This window comes from Histomonas meleagridis (assembly GCF_020186115.1).
Source record: "Histomonas meleagridis strain 2922-C6/04-10x chromosome Unknown contig_27, whole genome shotgun sequence".
Taxonomy (NCBI): domain Eukaryota; phylum Parabasalia; order Tritrichomonadida; family Dientamoebidae; genus Histomonas; species Histomonas meleagridis.
The window spans coordinates 275,507-297,441 of NW_027150844.1; the positions used below are offsets into that span (position 1 = coordinate 275,507).

A 21,935-nucleotide genomic window follows, 5' to 3' on the forward strand; every position below is an offset into this window, starting at 1 on the left:
TATTTCGAAGCTGTTTTGTACAATTTTACAATTGTTTTTTCTTATGTATTTTTACATACGCAATATTTACTGAATTTACTTTCTCTTCAATCAGTTTCACTCTTTTATTGTAATTATGTTCAGATACTTCTATAAGAGCTGTATCAAATGCATCGATTAAATTCCAAATATAATATCAGCAAATATCAAATATTAAAAACAACAAACTAATATTTTTCGTATTAATATCAATTTTATGTTTTTCAAGAAAAAAGCAAAATAAATAAATGTTTATAAATTTACATACTAAAAGCAAAAATAAGTTATAAACCGATTGAGAAAATCCAAATTGACAATCATTTTATTAATAGATTTAAAAATTTTATTTAAAGCAAAGATTTTAATACTTCTTTCTCATAAATATTAAAAAGTTTATATAAAAGTGAACGAACCAATACTTTCTGTTTATTATAATCGTTTTGTACGTTAAAGAAGCTCACTCAATATATTCTATGTGTGCTCCTAAAGTTGGAATTTGAACTAAAATCCTTTGCTAGCAAAAATTCACCACAAAAAGTGAGAAATGGCTGACCACATTTTTCATGTCTAACGACACAAGAACAACGCTTGAAGATCTTGAAATTTCAAGATTCTTCTTTGCTCCATCATTTGAAGTTTATGGTGGTGTTGCTGGTCTTTATGATTTTGGGCCAGCTGGTTATTCAATAGAAAGAAATTTACTCAAACGTTGGAGGGAACATTTTGTCATTGAAGATGACATGGTTGAAGTACGTTGCTCTGCTCTCACACCATATAAAGTTCTCCAAAGCTCAGGACATACAGCTAAATTTGCAGATTTAATGGTTACAGATACTGTTAATAAGCAACTTTATCGTGCAGATCAATTAGTTGAATCCGTGCTCAACCAAAGAATTGAAAAATGCAAAGATCCAAAAGAAAAAGCACAAATGCATCATGACTTATCACTTGTATCAGATCTTCCTAAGGATGACCTTGATGCAATGATAGAGAAATACCAAATCAAGTCACCTGATGGCAATCCACTTTCTAAATCAGTTCCATTCAATTTAATGTTCAACACATTAATCGGACCAGGTGATCGTGCAATCCCAGGATTCCTTCGTCCAGAGACAGCACAAGGCATTTTTGTTAACTTCCCAAGATTATTTGACTTCAATCGTGGCAAATTACCATTCGCATGTGTTCAACAAGGTGTTTCATACCGTAACGAAATTTCACCTCGTAATGGTCTTGTCAGGTGCAGGGAGTTCATGATGGCTGAAATTGAGCATTTTGCTGATCCAGAAGCATTAGATGATTTTCCAAAATTTGAAACCGTCCAAGATCTTAAAATTGCTTTTCTCTCAGCTCAACGCCAAGATGAGTCTGAGGATGATGAACCAGAAGCAGTTTTAATGACACTTAAGGAAGCTCATGATCAGAAGATAATTCCACATAGAACCATTGGTTACTACATTGGTAGAACTTACATCTTCATCACTGATTGTGGCATCAAGCCAGAGTTTATCAGATTCCGTCAACATCGTCAAAATGAGAAAGCACATTATGCTCGTGATTGTTGGGACCTTGAAATCAAGCTTCCATCTTGTGGCTGGCTTGAATGTGCTGGTATTGCAGATCGTCAATCCTTTGATCTTACCCGCCATGCCCAAGCAACAGCCAAAGCTGGTGAAAAGGAAAACCCACAAATGAGAGTTCAAGTACGCCTTCCGACACCAATCCAACAAGTCAAGGTGTCCATCATCCCCAACAAGGCAGTCCTTGGCAAAACTTTCAAGGCCGCAAGCAAGTCAATAACCGAAGCCATGGAGAACGTTAGCGAAGAAGAAGCAGAAAAAATTTTCGCACGTTATGAAACCGCCGAGAAGATGATCGGGGGCACCCCAAAGAAAGGCAAAGAAAACGAAGCAATTTCCAAGCTTAGCCCAGAAGACAAAGCTAAGTTCGACGAGCTTACAACCAATGAGTTTGCAGGACAGAAGTTAGGTTATGGTATGTACACATGCAAGAAAGAAACTATTACTATTCATAATCGATCATTTATTCCAAACGTTATCGAACCAAGTTTCGGTGTTGGCCGTATAATAACAGCAATCCTCGAACACTCATTCTATCTTCGTGAGGGTGGATTACGTAGAGTTCTTAGATTGAAACCATTTATTGCACCATACAACTGCGTTGTTCTTAGACTCAGCAGCAAGCTCGTCCCAGAGAAGTTTGCTACTGAAGTTAGACACTTACTTCGTAGGGCCAATCTGACACATATATCTGATGACTCAGGTGTTTCAATTGGTAAGCGCTATGCAAGAACAGATGAGCTTGGTATTCCATTCGCAATTACTTTGGATGATAAAACAGTTGAAGATGGAACTGTCACATTACGTGAGCGCGATAGCTTACAGCAAGTTAGACTTTCAATGCAAGACGCAGTGAAAGAAGTCGCTGCAATGACATCAGGATTTGAGTCGTGGGAGCAAATTCACGATAAATATCCAGCTGTAAACCCACCAAAAGATGAAAATGAATAAACACTAAAAAGCATCAGTTCTTCATGACAATTCGCTCAACAACGAAAAGTTGCTCCAGCTCTTTTCCTATAGAGAGAAAATTTGCTTATTCAACAAGGAGACCGTTTAATACAAACATTTTCAAAACGCCCAAACCGTAACTTCAGAAGCTTTTTGTGTTTTGTTTTTTCGGCGCTTAACTTCTTCAGCTTTAGTGTACATGTTAAACGCATTGTCGCTTTGGATGTAGTGGCGCACATTTAATGAGTTCACGCAGAACAATCAAATTGCGATGCGCACTTTGAGCATTCATTCGCCTGTGAATTCTTCAGTAGTTCGAACATGCTGCGGCAGGTCAACATCTCTGGGTGCAATTACCACAGCACCAAATCAACTATCGGTTTTAATAAACTATTCAAATATCTTTTTCAATGATTTACTCACAGCTCTAAGTCACAGAACCAAAACGAATAAACATCACACCATTCTTTAACTCATCTTCTTCTAGCGCACCACATTCTCGGCGCTTCATTGAATCTATCTCCTGGGTAATCTTTTCTTTGTCTATATCTATCGTTGTATTGTATTTCTCTCATAAATCTCTCATCGTATAAAGGCCTCTCTCTTTCTACTCTATAACAATAATCGTCATTTCTATGTTCATATCTCTCATTCTCATCTTTATAATTTGGTGCTTTTGGTCTTCTGCCAGCACTTTTGATGTAAATCTTTCTTCCTTGTAATTCTGCGCCATCGAATCGTTGGATTATTTTATCAGCCGTTTCTTTATCGCCAATTGTTATAAACCCATAACCACATGACGCTCCGTTCCGTGTCGGGATCTTTACGCCTAAGATTTTCCCACACTCTGAAAACTCTTCCATAAGTTCGCGCTCTGTGGTCCGGAAGTTAATGTTACCAATATAAAGTTGGATTCGGTGTTCTTTGTCTTCCATTTTCGGAGTATATACAAAATTTGGCACTTTTGATTGGACGATCACTCATTAAATGTTTATGGAAGTTGTCTTAGAAAAAACTATTTGAAGAGAATTTCATGTCGAGAATTAATGGAGGAGGAGACCTCATTAAATTTGCTCCAATCTAATGCGTTGTGGTGCATTTGATGCATTTGTGATGCATGATGTTGAGATGCATTGTCAAAATGCTTCTTACAAATATAACAATAATTATGATCTGGTGGGCCAAATTTAATGACGCGTGGTTGCTCAGTGGCTGCCTTCTTACATTCTTGTATGAATTGTGTGGGATTTTCTGGTATTGGATCAAACGGTGAAAATGTATAATCTTGTGGAACTGGTCCAAGGTGAAGTTTGGGAAGTTGCTTAAAGGCGGAGTGTATTGGCCGAAGTCGTCCTTTCGTATCTGCAACAACAATTTGTAAATTTGATGAATCATCACTTGAAGATTCTTCATCATCTGTTAGGTTAATTGGAATGGCCAAATCTGTAGTAATTGATTTAGTAGTGGCCCATGGAATTTGCTCTAATAAAATATTCCTTTGTTGTGGAATACGTTGAAAAATTGATTTTAAATTTCGAGTTCCAACACTATTTCTAGCAGGGGATTGCCTAATAGGCATCCTTTTAGTCGAAATAATGTAATCTGCAAAGTCAGGAACATTATCAACAATTTTTGCACCAGCTTTAGTTAATGAATCCCGAACAGTTTGTTTTTCCTCCTCATCCTCTATTGAAACATATACCGAAGAATCTTTGAATAAGTTTCTAGATATGACTTGTGGATATTGTTTCACATTTGGTGACGAAATTTTACTAACAGGCGATAAATGCAGCCCTTTATGATTACTTTTAATAAGTAATTCAACTGGGTAATTGTTCGCATTCATCCTGGAGGCGAAAACAAAACAGTGAATTTCCTCGACGGTTTCTAAATCTGGCACAAATATTTGCTCTCAAATATCAGGCGATAGGGATATAAACTCTCAAAAATTGATGCATTCCTCTTAATCTCCAGCAATTGTGAACTCACTTTGGTTTTAAATTGAAATTTTCTAATTCTCAATTGAGAATTGGTTAATCCACAGTTGAATTTTAGCAATATTTATTTGGTTTCTTTGGCTTAATTTAAAATATTTATAATAAGTTTTTAGTTTGATTATCAAAAATGAGATTTAAACATATGAAAAACGAATTAAATTTCATTTCTTATTATTCCTAAAAAAAAAAAAAAACAAAAAATTAATTATGTATTTTATCAATAATGTCATTATTCATTTGAGAATTCGATTAACTTCTTCAGGATGGCCTTTTCACTTCTATCCCCACTTACCAATCTTTCGAAGTCAGCACCTTTAAACATTGTTGCTTGTTGTTTCATTTTGCCCAAATCGAAGTGTGTCACGCTGTTATTCCATCTTTCGCAATGTTTCTCCACGATAAGCAAACACATAATTGCAGCCTTATGTGCCAACTCATTATCACTTTCTTTATTCATCATTTGTAAACAAAATGATGATATCATAGATAAAGGCAAAGGTTTATCTTTATCTTTTATGTTATTTCTCCATTCTTCACCTATCAATGGATTATCTAAAATATTTTCAATATCACTCATTCTATTGATTAAGAAAAGTGCCGATGTCAAAAGCTCTGTCACTTTTTTAGGCACATCGTCGCTTACGTTTCCGTGAATCATAATACGCCATTCCGCGTCATTAGCGAACCGTTTGAAAAAGAAAAGAAATTTGTTCCAAAATCCTAAATTCTTTAAATCAATTATATAAGATTTAGGATAAGCTGAAATAAAACGAGTGAATTCTATTAAGAATTCTATACCAATCATATTAATATTACCAGAATAATCTAAAATATTAAAAATTTGTGTTTGATATTCATTAAATAACATTAAAAGTTGTAAATGAAGTATTTCACTTTGATTATACATTAATTCAATTGTTGATAAAAGTTGTAATATTAAAATTCCCATTTTAATTTGATTTTCATGTAATTGTCTTAAGTAGTTCACAACTTTACACCAAAAGTGCTCGTTTGACAGTTTTTTAATAATTCCTTCTTCAATAAGTATTTTTCCTATTTTATGGTCATTTAATATGAATTTAGTAAATAAACTACATTTAGAACTTATATTAAATGAAGAAAGTTTTGGATCTTTTTCAAAATTATCCCAATCATTATCTATACTTTGAATTAATAAATTAATAAATTTTACAAGTTGAATATTATTAATAAATGGAATAATAGATTCAAACGAAGATAATGAAATACTTTGTAATATCGGATATTCACTATTTGAATCTCTAATAATTGAATTAAAAATTTGTTGATGTAAAATCTCTATCGTCTTGTTTAAATTCTCAAATTTATTTGAATTCGATTTGATCATCGCCGATATCACAGAATTTAATAACGAATAAATGCCGATCAACGATAGCGTGTGATTAATTTCTGACAAATATGAAATATCATTTAATATTAAAATCAAAAGGTTTTCTATTTCTTTCATATTATACCCGAATATATTTTGATTAAATATGAATTTACCGATAATTGCGCAAGAATCACTTAAAGGCTTTGTAAGTTCTATTAATTTATTATTATTATTAAAAGATATCAACGTTTGAATTTTCTCCAAAATTTGTATTAACAAAGCGCACCAAATTGTATTCCATTGCAAAGGTTGTTCTTTCATATAATCGATAGCAGGTTTAGAGTTAAAATATGCAATTATTATATCATTTAAACCTTTAGCTATCCATATTGAATTCTCATTAACGTTAATTCTTTCAACGAAATCCAACAACAAAATTGTTCTTTTAGCTTCATTCACATAATAATATATTGAATCGCTATGTAAATTCATTTCTGGTTCCATCAATTCTTTAAATATTTTAATTGTAGTACCATAAGAAGTATTTAAAGTATTTATAGCTTCACGTGATAATATTTGTAACATACAACCTATAGCTCTAATTGAAGATTTCGGATTACGTAAATATTGTAATTGTGTGATGAAGAATGATTGACGAGATTCAGATAATATTTTTAATACTGAGTTAATAGTTAAAGAGTTTTCACATTCTAATAATATTAATTGGAATGATAAATCGACAAGTTGTGGATAATTAAAATGTGTTTCTGGTTTACATAACATTATCATTAACTTATTAATAATTCCTTTTTCTAAATTCGAATTGATAATAGATTGTGGTGGATTATGTTGATCAAAACCACAAACATGACGTACGAAATATGACGATGCACCTAAATTAATAAATATTCGTAATAAGAAACATCGGACATTAGTATTTGTATTATCATAAATTATATTATTATAATTAGGATTTTTAATTTCGGGCTCTTTCTTGTTTAATATATTCATACAGACTTGAATAGCTTTAGCTTGTGGCTTTGTTAAAAAGATTTGAACTATTGTTGGTGAAAATTTACATAAATATTCAATTAATTGTAAACATGTGATTTGGAAATTACTTTCATATGATGTTGCACATATTAATACTTTAGATACTGCGTCAGAATTCCATGAGATTTGATTAACTAATGTCTCAGTACAAGGACGAGAAGTTTGATGAGAATATAATAAGAAATCTTTCTCATAATGTAATAATAATAAAAATAACTTTAAGATGGAATGCATTACTTCAAGTGGTATAGCATCTTCTAATATAAATGAGATTAATTGTGATATAAAATCTTGTTTCTCAATCGCTGTTCTAAAGATTGATTCACAAATCTTAAATCGATCATTTTTTAGAGGATATTTAGCTGAAATTGCTGATATCCAAAATTTACATAATTCTAAAATGATTTTCCATTTAGTGTCGGGATATATATAATCAAATGAAGCTAAATAACAAAAGATTTCTTCATATAATAATCGTTGGATTATTGATATTTCATTTTTAGGTAAAAATCCTTTGTTAAATTGTTCTGTAAAGAAATGTGCAATTGCTTGTGGTATATTAAATATATGATCTGGCGCTTCTATTTTATGAATATCAGTTATAATTCCATCTTTGTTTTCAAAGTTTTCTTTTGTGATTAATGGCCATGTTTCAAGTTGTGGCCAAAAATTTAATGGCATTGATGATAAAAGATTTAAACATTCAGCTTTAAGTGATGCAGGTATCGGAGAATATATTAATGAGAATAAACTTTCAGTAAATGTTTGCATGAATTGTTTGTCATGATCAATATTAAACATTTGATATTCGATTGGATCATTTTCATTTGCCGGATATCTCCATAATGCACTATATAAGCGCATGACTGATTCTAAGCCTTTAACATCACGTTCTGCAAGTGAATGACGTTCGATTTCACATGATAAAAGATCTTTCGCATGTCCAATGATAGCATTTTGGAAATTAGTGAAATGTACTATTTGATTAACTGATGTAGATCGATATATAACTAAAAAGATTTCAATTGCTAAATCTTTGCTACGTATTAACGACGTCAATAAATCTAAATAAATAAAGAATAAATTTTCTGATACAAATGTTGTGGACATTTGAATGATCTTAGAATTATTTCGTTGTGAATGATAAAAAAATGCTTCTGCAAAATCAGACCCTGGAATTAATGATGATACTGTTGTAATCAAGCGTAAAAATTGTTGAAATTCTTCATTATGTTCTGGGATAGAACGATTATCAATAAACTTGTTGATAGTATTCATACCATTTTTAAATGTGCTTAAGATAAAAACATTGGCAATGGTCTCTATAAAGGCTGGGAAAACATATGAACTACATATCGAATGTTGAACTAAGATGATGTCACTGAGGAAGGAAATTGAAAGCGGAATGAAGTAGCGGTTAAACCAATCATCCCAATTAGTGCCGAAAGTTTCGGATTGATTAGTAGATGATATATGTTGTGATAATAGAAGCCCTGTCGCTGCACATATTAAACATGAAAATAAGGCACGGGAATTGGTTTTGCCATTAAATATATTTTTCGAAAGATCATTCGGAATCTTGGTGGGAAGAGTCAAATCAGGTTCAATCTTAAGAATGAGATCATTCTTTTCGATGGTTTTAATCCAACGTTCTTTAACTGGTAAATTATTGGATAAATATTTTTTAATAGAGTCTATGGTTGTATTAAGATCTTGCATAACTTTGCTGACCTCAGCTTGTGGACGGATCTTTTTGGTCAGTTCATTTATTTTTTGGATTACTTCTTCCAATGGTTTTAAATCAAATTTTTCAGTTTTGGATTTTTTTAAATGATCATCAAGAGCGTTGGATTTTTCACGAAAAGACTCAACAAGCTCATTAGCTTTAGAATCATTTTTAAAATTTGTTTGAAGTATATCAATGACTTGATGCTTAAGCTTAGTTAGATTTGAAGGAAGTTGATTTGAGAGATTTTTGGTCGAAGTTTCAACAGATTGGGTTTGATTCTCTGTATATGCAATAATTAAATATTCCCCAAAGGCTAGGATTGCTTCAAAAAATTTAACATTTGTGGAATTCTTGGAAATAGTTATAGAACGTAAATTTTCATGATTATAGATTACGTCATTTTGTGGAATGTAACCTATTTGAGAAATTTTGTCTGAACATTTTTTTAGAGAGGCCTCAACATCATCATAAGTAAATTCGAATTTTTTGTAAATTGAAATAAATGAAGCTTCAGGTGATTGTTCTTCTCGGCTCTTTTGTGGCTTCTCTTTGTTTTCCATGAACAATGGTCAGAAAAGTGACGCTAATGGCTTGTTCGTTTTAGTTGATAACGATCAAATGGATTCCAATTTTTGACTAAGTATGTTTGTGATGCAACCTTTTGTTTTGTATTTAAAATGATCGGAAACTCCTGAAGAAAAAAAAGTCGATTGGTATTCTTCATTTTAAAAAATATAAATTATATCATTATTTTATTTTTTTTTTTTTTTGTTAAATGCAAATTTAAAATTTCATTTGCATAATAATGAAAAGAATTCATTAATTAAAATGATAATTTAATGAATTCTTCTACAAATGTATTCGCATTAGGAAATGAATTAGAACAAGTAAATATAAATGTCATTAATAGTTAACATTCATTAATTAATACTGTTGTCAACAGTTGTTGTACACGGATTATCATTGTAAAAACATTTACACCAATTCCTAGAATTTTTTGAGTACAAACATTCACATATTTTGATTCTAAACGAAATTTTTTCGATCAAGAATTGCAGCATTATATAATTTTAAACATGATGAAAATGCTAAACTTAATATCAAGATTTAACTGGTTGAAAATTGAAATACAAAATCACATGTATCTAAAAAAGAATTTACTTAAATTTTCTGAATTGTTATGTATCCATTTGAGTCAACGCCTCCATTACTTCTAACAACACATCTGAGATATATTGGTTGGTGAGTAACAGGGAAAATCTGAACGTAGTAATAATTACCAACGTCCGCCTTCCCCGTGTAGCCTTCATGTTTATCTTGGCCAATTACCTCATTATTGTTGACGATTTCGAGACTTCTGATATCCAACCTATGACGGCCATTTGTATACTGAAACTTAATTTCATAATCACCAGGACCATTGTAATATGTTGTGATATCCCATTGTTTGGTGATATATCGATGTCCTGGTTGTATTTCACCTGTAACCCATTTCAATCCCCTATATTCTTTACGTACTATTTGAATAAACCCATTTGAATCGCTTCCGCCATGGCTTCTTATAACGGCTACCAAAAATACAGGTTGTTCAAAATGTTCAATAGTTACATGATATGTGTTATTTGAATTTACATTACCAGTAGTTCCATGATGAGGATCTGACACAGCTTCTTTTCCATTACATTTGATTTTGATTCCGAAAATATCAAGTCTATGTCTACCTTTAGTATATCTAAAAGTGATTTCATAAACGCCTGGGCCTATCACATCTTGTGAAATGTTCCATTTTTTCTTTGCAGGTTCGTGCGTTGTCTCTCCTGTTTTCCACCCAAGCATGGGAAAACAATTTTTTTTGGATGGAAAACAAGACCGTTTAAATGGAAAATTTTTTGTCAACGAAATTCAATAGTCAGAAAACCGCTTTCCACAGAAAAATGTTATCGTCGTTTTGAAAGTTCTATCGTTATTCCAATGCCAGCGCATAAAAATTATGTTTTATTACAAAAATTTATACAATTTTTATTTAATATATTTTGCGTATAGATTAATTTCGTTGTACTGTTTTTTGATTTGCTGATTTAAGTTTTCGATTGTTTTTTCTTTACTTTGTAATATGTTTTGTATCTTTTCTTTCATTATCAATATGTTACTTTGATGTTTTTCTGTAATTTCTTTTACATAATTATGAAAATCATTTTCTTCAGTTTTCATTTTTTCTTTAATTTTCTCAAATGAGTTTTTTATTATTTCTAATTCTTTGTTTTTATTATTATTATTAATTGAAAATGTTTTATTTAAATTATTTTTTATTTCATTAATTTTTATATTTATTTTCTCGTTATCATTTTTCAATGATATTAATTCTTTTTTGTTTAATTGAATATTTTTCTCGATTCTTTGTTTTTGTTCGATTTTATTATTATAAATTTTTGTAATTCGTTTTATTTCATTTTGTACATTTTGAATTTTTTGTTTTTGCAAAAATATTTTTTCATTTTTTTCATTAATTTTTGTATTTGTTTCTTCATCTAATTTATTTGTAAATGATAAAATTTGTTCATTTATTTCATTTACTTTTACATTTATAATTTCTTTATTTTTTTTTCTATATTTATAATTAATTTCCATTTTAATTATTTCTTTTATTTTTAAATCATTTTTTATATTTTCAATATTATAATTTTGTATCTTTTGTTTGGATTTTAATTCAGCAGAAATTAATTCGTTTTTATATTCATTAATATGTTTAACAGTTTTTTCTTTTTCTTTTTCGCATTTTTGTTTATAACTTTCTTTGATTTCATTGACTTTTATTTCAATGTTTTGATGCTTTTTTCGTATTATGTTTTCAATGTTTTCTTTTTCTAAAAGATTTTGTTTTCGATTTTTTCCGATTTTTTGTTTCCATTGTTGTGTTATTATGTTTAATTGTTGATCTGTTTGTTCATGAAATTGTTGCTTAAAATCAAAGAGCGTTTTATTTGAAGTTTTGTTTTCATTTTCTTTGTATTTGTATAACTTTTGTTGGAGCTGATTCCGAAGTAAAAGAATTTCTTCTTTATTTTGTGTTTTAAGTTTTTCGATTTTGGGTGTAAACTCAATAGAAGCTTTTCTTAGATTGTCAATTTTAATTTTCTCGATTTTTTCTTTGAGTTGTTGATCCATTGATTGATGAAATTCTTTCATTATTTGATCAACTTGAGCTTGAACATTTATTTCTATATTTGTGTTTCCTTTTTCGACTCCAATTTTGTTTAATTCATTTGTTAATTGTTCGATTTTTTTTATAATTAAATCTTTTTCATTAATAATACGATCCATTTCTGCTTGAATTTGTAAAAGAAGTCTTGAATAATTTTCTGTTCCTATTCGTATTTGAGTAATTGATCGCGAATAATAATTTGTTCTATTGATGATATTTTTGATTTCTTCTTTGAGACGTTTTTCCTTTGAAGCGATTTTGTTATAAACTTTTTTCATATTTATTGCGTTATATTGGGCATCATTTTGATCAGCCTTTTCAAGGATAGATAAGATGGAAAACAAAGATTAAAAGCACAAGAAAATGCAGCCAAATAAACTCAGAAAAACTTATCAAAGCAAATAGGGCACCCTGAATATTGTTTCGAATGTAACTTCATGTATACTAAAGATATAACTAAACATTTACTCAAACATAGAGTTTCCAAGTATTTATTATATAAAAAATTTTAAATCGGCACTTTATACATTTATTGATATATCATTCGATTGATTCTATAGCGAACTCTAATGCTAATCTTTGTAAGCATTTCATGTCAGTGAGTAATAACTTCATTGCTTCGGTAAATATTTGTGGATTATCTTTTGTGTACAAATAACTAAATGTACAAATTCGATTTGTTTTCAAATATATTTTATGAGGGGGCATAAAGTTATCATTTGTATGGGCTAATTTCTTGAAAATCATTTGAGATGCTACAAAAATTGCTTTTATTCCCTTTCTAAATATTTGGACTCTTTTGTTGTAACTTTTTCCATGCGTATCGGCGGCGGTTAATGGCAAAAACATTTTTTTCTGTTCATCATAAAATTGCGCTGGATTCGTAACCTTAAAATGGTTCTCGATGGGTGTTTGTGTGATCTTTCCTAGGCTCACTATGAAATGGACTAGAAAGAAAAGACCTGTTGTAAATTCATTGTCATCAACTTCATTTGGAGTTTTTGTTCCGATTCGACAATTGTTAATAGTCCCATAAAAACGACTGGTGGAGATATGGAAAGCAGAGTTAAGAGTAAATGATTTGATAACATATTCATTAGAAATACATATTGGCGTTTGGAAATCAAGATCTTCATCAAAAGTAAAAGTTGATGCAAGGTTACTAGTTGACTTGCGAAACTCTGTTTTGGTCGTAAAGTTAGTGGATATATATTGGGAAATGTAAGTATTGCAATTATGAGCATTATCAATGGCGTCATTTAATGATTGCTTTGTAACTAAAAGGGTATCAAGTTCAGATTTTAATTTAGCTGCTGGGTCGGGTGGTGGATTATCTCGAACTCGCCAAAGAATATCATATTGATATCGGTAAAAATTTGTCGTTTCACGAATTTTCTTACATAAAGCTTCACAACAGTCTTGACATAATAAATACTCACAATTTTTTTGCTTAAACAAATCAGCAAAAGTCGCAAAATCTAAAAAGTCATCTATATTTCTCCATTGTTCATAATCTGTCGAAACCCTAACTCGCCCATTTAGTTTTACTGCAATTGTTTGTCTTCGGTCAGCCATGAAATCTGTTTTTGAATTTGATTTCGGTCTTCCAAATATAGAAACAAGTTTTTTACAATTCTTGCAAACAAAGAATAGCCTTGGCTGGGTGAACTTTGATATGCAATTTGTGCTTTTGGAAAATGAAACTTGGTTCATCATTGGGGTTTTGCTGGAACTTGTAAAGCGATACGATAATTTGTTGGTTAGACTTTAACGGTCTCCATAAAATTTTGATTTTTATGCGCCATACTAAAAGTTTTCTAATTAATGGCTCTTGATGTCATTAAACGTGTCGAGAATCTCAAAAAGAAAATACATCAGAATTATGAATTGCATAAACAATTACAACAAAATTCACAAGATCTAAAATCTCAAATTGAACAATTACAAAGTTATAAAGAACAAATACACCCACAATATATGACGTTGGTAACACGGAATTCTAATCTTGAAGGATGGAAACAAAATATAAAAATGTTACATCAACAAATTCTTATTGAACATCAAAATTACAAAAAGATAATGATAAAAATCGACTTCGAAAATTTTTGCGAAGAGTTTGGTAAAGTTAAACCGGATATTATTGACAAAAAACTCATTGAAGCATCTGGATTATTAGTCAAGTATGATAGTGATGCGAATTTACTTCAAACAAAGCGAAACGAATTATTAAGTTTTTGTCGTCAATGTAATAATGAAATCTCAGCACTTACACATGATATTAATCCAATCAAATCTCAAGCTAAAAACGATATTAAAAGGACTAAAGAATACATTGATCAAATTCGGAAAGAAACGAATCATTATGAGAGACAATTAATAACAAAGAATTATAATTTATCTAAAGGGAAAATGATAAAAGAACAAATGCAACAAAATTTAAATTATATCAAATTACAATCGAAATTTCGAACATATCAAAAAATCATTAACAAAACTTTAGTTAATGCCATTATTTTAATAGGGAAACCTCTTACACGCTATGACATATCGAAAGAAGACATTAAAAATAAGATTCAAAGTGATATAATACAAATAAAAAATATGTTTCAATTACCGAATAATTACAAAGAAATTTTAATACAATCGAAAGAAGTCACTAATATGTTATTAAACGATCGTGATTTCTTATTAGGAAAAATTAATTTATTGATAAATAATTTCAAAAAATTATTAATCATTGAATATGAAATCGAAAAAGTTATTAATAATTATCAAACGAAATATGAAATTAAATGTTTTGAGCAAAAGAAAATTAATGATAAACATAAGAAAACTAATCAACAAATTAATAATATCGAAGAAGAAATCGATAAAATGAAGAAAATTATAAACCAAAAAAAGAATTACATTGAATATCTTGAAGAAGAAAACAAAAGAATTTCACTTTTTTCCAAAATTGATAATAAAACGATTCGAAACTTACAAAATGATTTAAAGAAACTTAAAGCCGAACGAAAAATTTCATATCAAAATTATGTAAAATATCAAAATGAAATAAATATAAAATCTGAAATACTTTTAAATATAATAAACAATTTCATTCAAGATAATAAAGATCACAATATAATGCATATGTTAAATAAAATCGAAATTAATATAAAGAATAAAATTAATGAATCAATCATTGAAATGAATAAAAATGAAAATGTTTTATATGAAAAAAAAGAAAAACTTTCGACACAACTTTCATATATTTATCATTTTCTTTCGCAATTAAATATCAATGAAGTATATAATGTTCGAAACATTGATTTGATTCAATATATTTCTCCTAATAAATTCATAATAAAATATGATAAAGATCAACGATCATTAATACTAAAAAAGATAAATTCATATATTATATGTAATTCATTGTTTTATAAGGATAACATTGAAGAGAATTTTCCATTTTTATTAATAATATCTATGATATATTCACAAAAAAGTAAAAGATTTAAATCAAATATTAAAAGTTTGGAAAAATTCATTTTAAATAATTTAAAACATTTTAATGATAAAACGAATTTTCCATTAGAAAAAAGCGAAACGAAAAAAATGAAATTTTTATTTAATGATAATATAATATATGAAACAATTAAAACAGAAAATGATTTTATTAATATAATTATTAAGCCAACAATGAGTTATATAAAAGCATTAAGTTTAACATTACCAAATATTTTAATGGAAATTGATATAATGAATTTGTTACAAATAATTTTTAAGCATTTTAAAAACTTTAAAACATTCGACTTAACAAAAGAAGTTCGAATGATATTAAATCCATTTTCTAAATCGTTCTATAAAATACCGAAGAAATTTCATCATCGAATTCCTTACAATGAGAAAATAATAAACTTTAAGTTAAAAGATATCATTCATAATAAAGATTTAACACTTGTTTATAATACGTCCATTAGCGATGAAGATTTTTTTACGCATTTTACATATTATCATTTGAATTTGTTTAGAGATATAACTATTAATGATATAATAACATATTGTAGTAACAATAGAAAAGTTCCAAACTCAATAAAAACTATTTTAAATGAACAAAATCGAATTAAAAATATTATAATTTCGCAAATAAAAAATAACTCAAACGCTTTAAAGGCATTTAATCGATGGTTTAACATAGCGCAAATATCATTAAACTCGGCAAATTATTTCTTCTTTTCGGCGATTTTCGAGGGATTTAATCAATGCCAAATTACTAACATGTTAAATATGGAGAATTATAATGAGCCCGGTTTGAATAAGGAAATATTAAGTAAAAAGTTTTATAAGTTAAAGGATATAAATACAAATTTGGACGTGCTGAAAAAGAAATTTTTGGAATCGAAAAATTTTTATAAAATTCCAGAAATTTCTATTACAATAAAGTTAAGGAATTTGTTGAAGAATAAAAAGAAAAAGAAAATCGTACACTTGGACTTTATAAGAGAAATATACGAAGAGTTGAAATACTTCATAAGGTTACAAATGCCATCAAACGTGAGATTCGATATTTGCACTGAACTTTATAATGAAATTAAAAATTTTGCACCTTCAACTGAATGAAAAATAATAAAATAAAAATAAAATAATTTTTATTTTGCTGTTTTTAATGTTTCATGAAATGAAAAACTTTTGGAAGACAATTGTCTTGTAAATTTTCTATTGATAAATGAAACTAAATTTAAGATATTGACATGTGATTTGAAATATTATGAGCACTATGTCACTTTTTATGAAAATGAGGAAAAATCGAATTATATGAATTCTTATAAATTAATATATTATTTAATTAAAATACATTTACTCTTTCAATTTGCATAATATTTATGTCGTTATTTTTATGATAACTTGATCACTAATCGTAATTTTAATTTCTGCATCATTTAAGGCGCCCCAAAAAAAGCGACTCATGAAGCCAAAAGTTTTGAATATCACACAAAAAGTTTCCCGCCAACTATTTGTGAGGAATTCAATATACATTGAATCCCATTGAAAGACGTTTTAAAACGTTACTACTTTTGATTTCGATTTAGTAGTTACTTAAATATTTAATGCTTTAGTAAGCATGCTTCTCTTTATGAATATATATTCATAAGATCATTTATCGAATAGTGGTGAATATAAGTGAGAATACATTCAAAATTCTTCAAATTGATTATGTTGACATTTTGTGTATGTCCATAAAATATTTTATGCTACTGAAACCATGCACCTTTGGTGGAATAGTAATTTATTGTAATTTTATATATTAAATCAAAATATTCATCATTCTAATTTATAATTTTATTTTTATCGTATCGATATTGACATCATCATCAAATAATATCTGTATACTTTCTGATATTAATAGATAATATTTTTATCTTGAATTGATCTAGATTCGCCATTTATTTCCTGATTGTGACATATATTCAATTTTTTGAAAAAAATTCAGTTCGTATTGAAATCCACACAAATGAATAGCTGGATGGCTTTTTGTATGATATTGAAATATATTAATTGGTGCAAATATATCGAAATTTTGATGTCGTTCGTTCTTTCCATAGGATAATTGAATTATCAATAACATTGGCTAGCTATGGTAAATATCACACTTTGAGCGAAAATATTTGTATTATCATATCCTTTTCAAAATGCATATTCAAAAAAGAAGAAATGGAAAATCGATTTCAATAAAATGAGGCCGTTTAATATTAAACCGTTATGGGGTGCCCAAGTGACGTAAACTAAAAGTAGCGGTTTGGTCCTCCTTTTTGGAATGGGAAAATCCAAAGCATGCGGTCGTCAGGCAGCTCGTAAGCTCCGTGTCGCACACAGAAATAACCTTTGGGCAAGCAAGAAATATAGGAAGAGGCAAAGCACAACAATCTACAAGACACCATTAGAAGGTGTTGCTATGGCTTCAGGTATTGTTACACAAAAAGTCGCTGTTGAAGCTAAGCAACCAAACTCTGCTATCCGTAAAGCTGTTCGTGTTCAACTTAAGAAAAACAGCAAAGTCATCACAGCATTCGTTCCACGTGATGGTTCCCTTCGTTTAATTGATGATAATGACCGTGTACTTGTTGCTGGTCTTGGTCGTTCCAACCGTTCCGTTGGTGATCTTCCAGGAGTTCGTTTCCAAGTTATCAAAGTTGCCGGTTTCTCTCTTCTTGCCTTATGGCTCGGAAAGAAAGAAAAACCAAGGAGCTAAATACATAATTGCAATAAATATCACATTCAGATATAATATCTGTTTGTTTAAAAATTTAAACAATCAAATTTTTTTTTTACTCATTGCAATACAATAAGATTTTTTTTAGTATAATGATTAAAAAGAACTCAATTCAGCAAATTTTCTTTAATCATTCTCTTCAAAACCAAAAAATGAATTCATCATCAAAATTTTTAACATGAATTTTAACTTTATTTTAAGTACAGAGCTATGAGCACAGATCAAATTTCGTTGTTATTTTTTATTTTGATTATGAGCATTGAAACATTCCACAAATTCCCACATCACTCCCTTATTGAATTGAATACTTTATTACCAATGAATTATCTTAAAATTTTCTATGAGTTTATTTGATTGTTCGGTGAACTGATTTCAATTGAATATCGGCATTTGAAAAATTGTGAAGTGAACAACTTTCTTAACGTATTCAGTTCACATACAACACAATGGATATGGATATGGTTCGTCTTGGCGTAGAGCTTTCAGAGCTCGTATACCCTGGCTGTGACTTACCATTTCCATTAGAGAAAATAATGACTCTTGGAGGAGGTGCATATTTAAATCCATTTTTTGTTGCATCAAAAGATACAGAAAATTTATATATTGCAATTCGTGGTGCTGCAGAACCAAATGACTTTATGCTTTGTGCAGATTTTGAACGCGAAGATTTTGCTGGTGGTAAAGCACATAAGGGAATTCTAAAGGGAGCTCGATGGATTATTTCAAATCTTAGAAACTATATTGATTCATGTAAAGGTAAAATTCTCTGTTGTGGACATTCTTTAGGCGGTGCAACAGCCGGAATGATATGTGCCATTTTAACCCTTGAAGAAAAAAGATCAAATGTTTTTTCCGTTTCTCTTGCTCCATTTCCAATTTTATCTGCAAATCTTGCCAACCAACTTGCTAATAATTCAGTATCATTTGTATTTAGAAATGATCTTGTTCCAAGGTTATCAGCACATAACTTAAGTCTCCTCATACATTCTTTTATTCCACCAGGGATGAATGCACAGCAAGTTGGCCTTATGATACAACCAATGCTTCAACAGATATTTACTGGTATATTAGCCACAAATAATTTCACAACGTTCCCAACAAATCCTGTTGATCAAACTCAGATTTCTAATGTGATTAATACACTTATTAATATTGCCGATAATGCATCAACAATCGAAGAATTTGAACTTCCAGGAAAAAGTTATTATTTGGACTTTGATGCTGATGGGCTTCCACTTTGCAAACCATATACAGATGCGCAAAAGGCAGTAAACTTCTTGACAATATTCACAAGCATAACTGATCACTCAGGAACATTTTATGAAGATACAATATATGGAATAGATGAACTTGAATCAAACTAATTTTATTAAAAACGTTTTTTGTTGATATTTTTATCATTAAGATAATCTATTTTATTCGAATCAATAATAAATTTTATCACTCGTTTTTCATGATCCATTTGTCTTTTTTTGGTTACAATTCCTTAAAAGGGAAATATACATGGGCACAAGAAAAAGGAGGCAAATAAACTCAGTAAACCTAAAAATAAAATGTTCGTGCTTGAATTTTGTTTGCTTTAATGGCCGATTTTAACAAGGTGTACTTTTATTTCAATATTTCTGTAACATGTGTTCTTTTTGCATTGTACTTTCAAAAATTTACTTAAGTAAATCATTTATTTTTTGAATAGTTCATCAATTCTTTAGACGAATCCAAATCCGAATTTCATGTTTCATTATGAATGTAGCAAAATAAATTCAAAATAATGACCCGCTTAAATCTATTTCATTATTTATGAGATTGTTTGACAATTGGATTACTTCTAAAGTCCTTTTTTTGGAAATTGCTTGGTGATCTTTTATGTTCGTTTGAAAATTTTGAGCGTATTTTATCACATACGGTTATCTATGCAAAAAGTTTAAGCGGGATTCTGGTAACCTTTTAAGGTTAAACCTTAAAAATTCGTTCAATTTGAAGTCAAATGACAATGCTTTCAAAAATATGTTTGTTCTTCTCTTGGTTAACACTTTAAGTGTCTTGGATCTTGAACCAATCCAAATCCCAGAAGGGCTTTCTAATGTTGAATCATGCTCGATATGTAAAACTGTTATTTCAGGAATCACAAATATCATGCATAACACCCAAGTTCAAACAGCCATTGCCCAATTAGCAATCGAACTTTGTCAAAAATTCTCGAATGCTGCAGCCCAAAATCTTTGTAAGACAATTATCAGTGGCTATCTTCCTAAAGTTATCTCGTACATTTCCAATGGTATTTCCAAAGCTAACATTTGCAACAAAATCGGTCTTTGTAAGTCCATCTCGAATGATGATGAAGTTCAAATCGTCGAAATTCTACAAGGACTTAGCAAAAAAGTTCAATGTGAAATTTGTAAGACAGCTGTCAAAGGTGTCGAAGATGCTATGAGCCACTTTTCTATGCAATACTATGTGAAAAATATTGCAAAATCACAATGCACAGACTTAGATAGCGAATTTAAGATTAATTATTGCAATTATTTCATTAATGAAGAAGTTGGACAAATCATGAACTGGCTTGACATTACTTCAAAACCATCAGAAGTTTGCGCCCGCTTCGGATTATGACAAGGCAAAAACATTGAATTAGATATTGATGAAGAAACGCCAGAAGTCGAAGTTCCAGAAGGCGTTCGCAATTCAGCAGATCAATGCGAAGTTTGCAAAACGACTGTCAAACTCATCGGAACAACTTTTTCCATAACTCCTAATGTCGATTTCAAGAAAGGATTACTCGCAGCATGCACAGTCATCTTTAAAGACGATTCTGCTCAAACTCAATGCAAGGAAATTGTTAACAAATATCTTCCAGTCGTAATGAGCTTTGTCGGCCAACATCTTTCAGACAAACAAATCTGCGCCAAGCTCAGATTTTGTCAAAGTAATGACGAAGACGAAGTTTTTTATGTTGAAATTCCGGAGGGAATTGACAATGCTTCTGCGTGCTCAATCTGCAAGGATATCATTGCAGGCGTTGTCTCCATCTTGAAGAACACCAAAGTCACTTCGCAAGTCGCAAGTCTGGCAGCAAACCTATGCAAGAAGTTGCCGACAGCTGCGCAAAGCATATGCAAGTCAATCGTAAGCACTTACCTTCCAAACGTTATCGGATGGATCGGATCTGGAATATCAACGCTGAACATTTGCAAGAAGTTAAGCATTTGCAAATAATAAATTTCTCGAATTGTGAACTTTATTTATGTTATTGATTTAATGACTTTGTGCTTGTTTTAAGTTGATTATGATTTTGTGATTAATTCTGATTAACTTTCAATCGTTGAATAGATATATTATTATACGTTGGTGTTATCAAAACTAAAAGTAATTTAAATTAATACATGAACAATAGAAAGGAAAAAGAAATAAACTTATTGGATTATCAAGTTAATAATATTGATGAAAGTATCAAAGATAATTATTCTTCTGGAGTTAATAAAAATACACAAAACAAATATATTAGATATGATATTAAACCAACTCAAATGTATTATAATGAAAGGATATATAATGAAAGATCAGGAATAACTGTTGATCTTCATGGTTGTAATAAAGAAGAAACTTATGTAGTATTTAAAAACTCGATTCGGAAGGCAAGAAGAAAAAACATTTCACACGTTAATTTTATCACTGGAAAAGGATGTCATTCTATTGGTCATATTTCAGTTCTGCGGCCATATGTTTTAAATTTATGCAAAACAAAAAATATTGAAGCGAAGATCTTACCTGAAAACAAAGGTGTAATACGTTGTAAGATTGAAT

The 21,935-nt window shown here is 29.8% G+C and overlaps 8 protein-coding genes across 8 annotated transcripts; 5 read left to right on the plus strand and 3 right to left on the minus strand.

The window, feature by feature from the left end:
• Nucleotides 1–581: 581 nt before the first annotated feature.
• GO595_004560 (Glycine--tRNA ligase) lies at nucleotides 582–2,549 on the plus strand (the record flags this gene model as incomplete). The annotated part of the gene is made up of 1 exon (XM_067917705.1): nucleotides 582–2,549. One exon carries the CDS (start codon nucleotides 582–584, stop codon nucleotides 2,547–2,549), a length of 1,968 nt encoding a protein of 655 aa, XP_067775142.1.
• Nucleotides 2,550–3,022: 473 nt separating this feature from the next.
• Nucleotides 3,023–3,484, minus strand: GO595_004561 (RNA-binding protein; the record flags this gene model as incomplete). Its single annotated transcript, XM_067917706.1, has 1 exon — nucleotides 3,023–3,484. The coding sequence occupies one exon, from the start codon at nucleotides 3,482–3,484 to the stop codon at nucleotides 3,023–3,025; it is 462 nt and encodes a 153-aa protein (XP_067775143.1).
• Nucleotides 3,485–3,564: 80 nt separating this feature from the next.
• Nucleotides 3,565–4,395, minus strand: GO595_004562 (uncharacterized protein; the record flags this gene model as incomplete). Its single annotated transcript, XM_067917707.1, has 1 exon — nucleotides 3,565–4,395. The coding sequence occupies one exon, from the start codon at nucleotides 4,393–4,395 to the stop codon at nucleotides 3,565–3,567; it is 831 nt and encodes a 276-aa protein (XP_067775144.1).
• A 5,445-nt stretch (nucleotides 4,396–9,840) lies between these two features.
• Nucleotides 9,841–10,515, minus strand: GO595_004563 (family 20 glycosylhydrolase; the record flags this gene model as incomplete). Its single annotated transcript, XM_067917708.1, has 1 exon — nucleotides 9,841–10,515. The coding sequence occupies one exon, from the start codon at nucleotides 10,513–10,515 to the stop codon at nucleotides 9,841–9,843; it is 675 nt and encodes a 224-aa protein (XP_067775145.1).
• Nucleotides 10,516–17,678: 7,163 nt separating this feature from the next.
• GO595_004564 (40S ribosomal protein S23) lies at nucleotides 17,679–18,113 on the plus strand (the record flags this gene model as incomplete). Its single annotated transcript, XM_067917709.1, has 1 exon — nucleotides 17,679–18,113. One exon carries the CDS (start codon nucleotides 17,679–17,681, stop codon nucleotides 18,111–18,113), a length of 435 nt encoding a protein of 144 aa, XP_067775146.1.
• Nucleotides 18,114–18,580: 467 nt separating this feature from the next.
• Nucleotides 18,581–19,498, plus strand: GO595_004565 (Lipase family protein; the record flags this gene model as incomplete). The annotated part of the gene is made up of 1 exon (XM_067917710.1): nucleotides 18,581–19,498. The coding sequence occupies one exon, from the start codon at nucleotides 18,581–18,583 to the stop codon at nucleotides 19,496–19,498; it is 918 nt and encodes a 305-aa protein (XP_067775147.1).
• A 640-nt stretch (nucleotides 19,499–20,138) lies between these two features.
• Nucleotides 20,139–20,744, plus strand: GO595_004566 (prosaposin-like; the record flags this gene model as incomplete). The annotated part of the gene is made up of 1 exon (XM_067917712.1): nucleotides 20,139–20,744. One exon carries the CDS (start codon nucleotides 20,139–20,141, stop codon nucleotides 20,742–20,744), a length of 606 nt encoding a protein of 201 aa, XP_067775148.1.
• A 249-nt stretch (nucleotides 20,745–20,993) lies between these two features.
• Nucleotides 20,994–21,347, plus strand: GO595_004567 (Proactivator polypeptide; the record flags this gene model as incomplete). The annotated part of the gene is made up of 1 exon (XM_067917713.1): nucleotides 20,994–21,347. The coding sequence occupies one exon, from the start codon at nucleotides 20,994–20,996 to the stop codon at nucleotides 21,345–21,347; it is 354 nt and encodes a 117-aa protein (XP_067775149.1).
• Nucleotides 21,348–21,935: the final 588 nt, after the last annotated feature.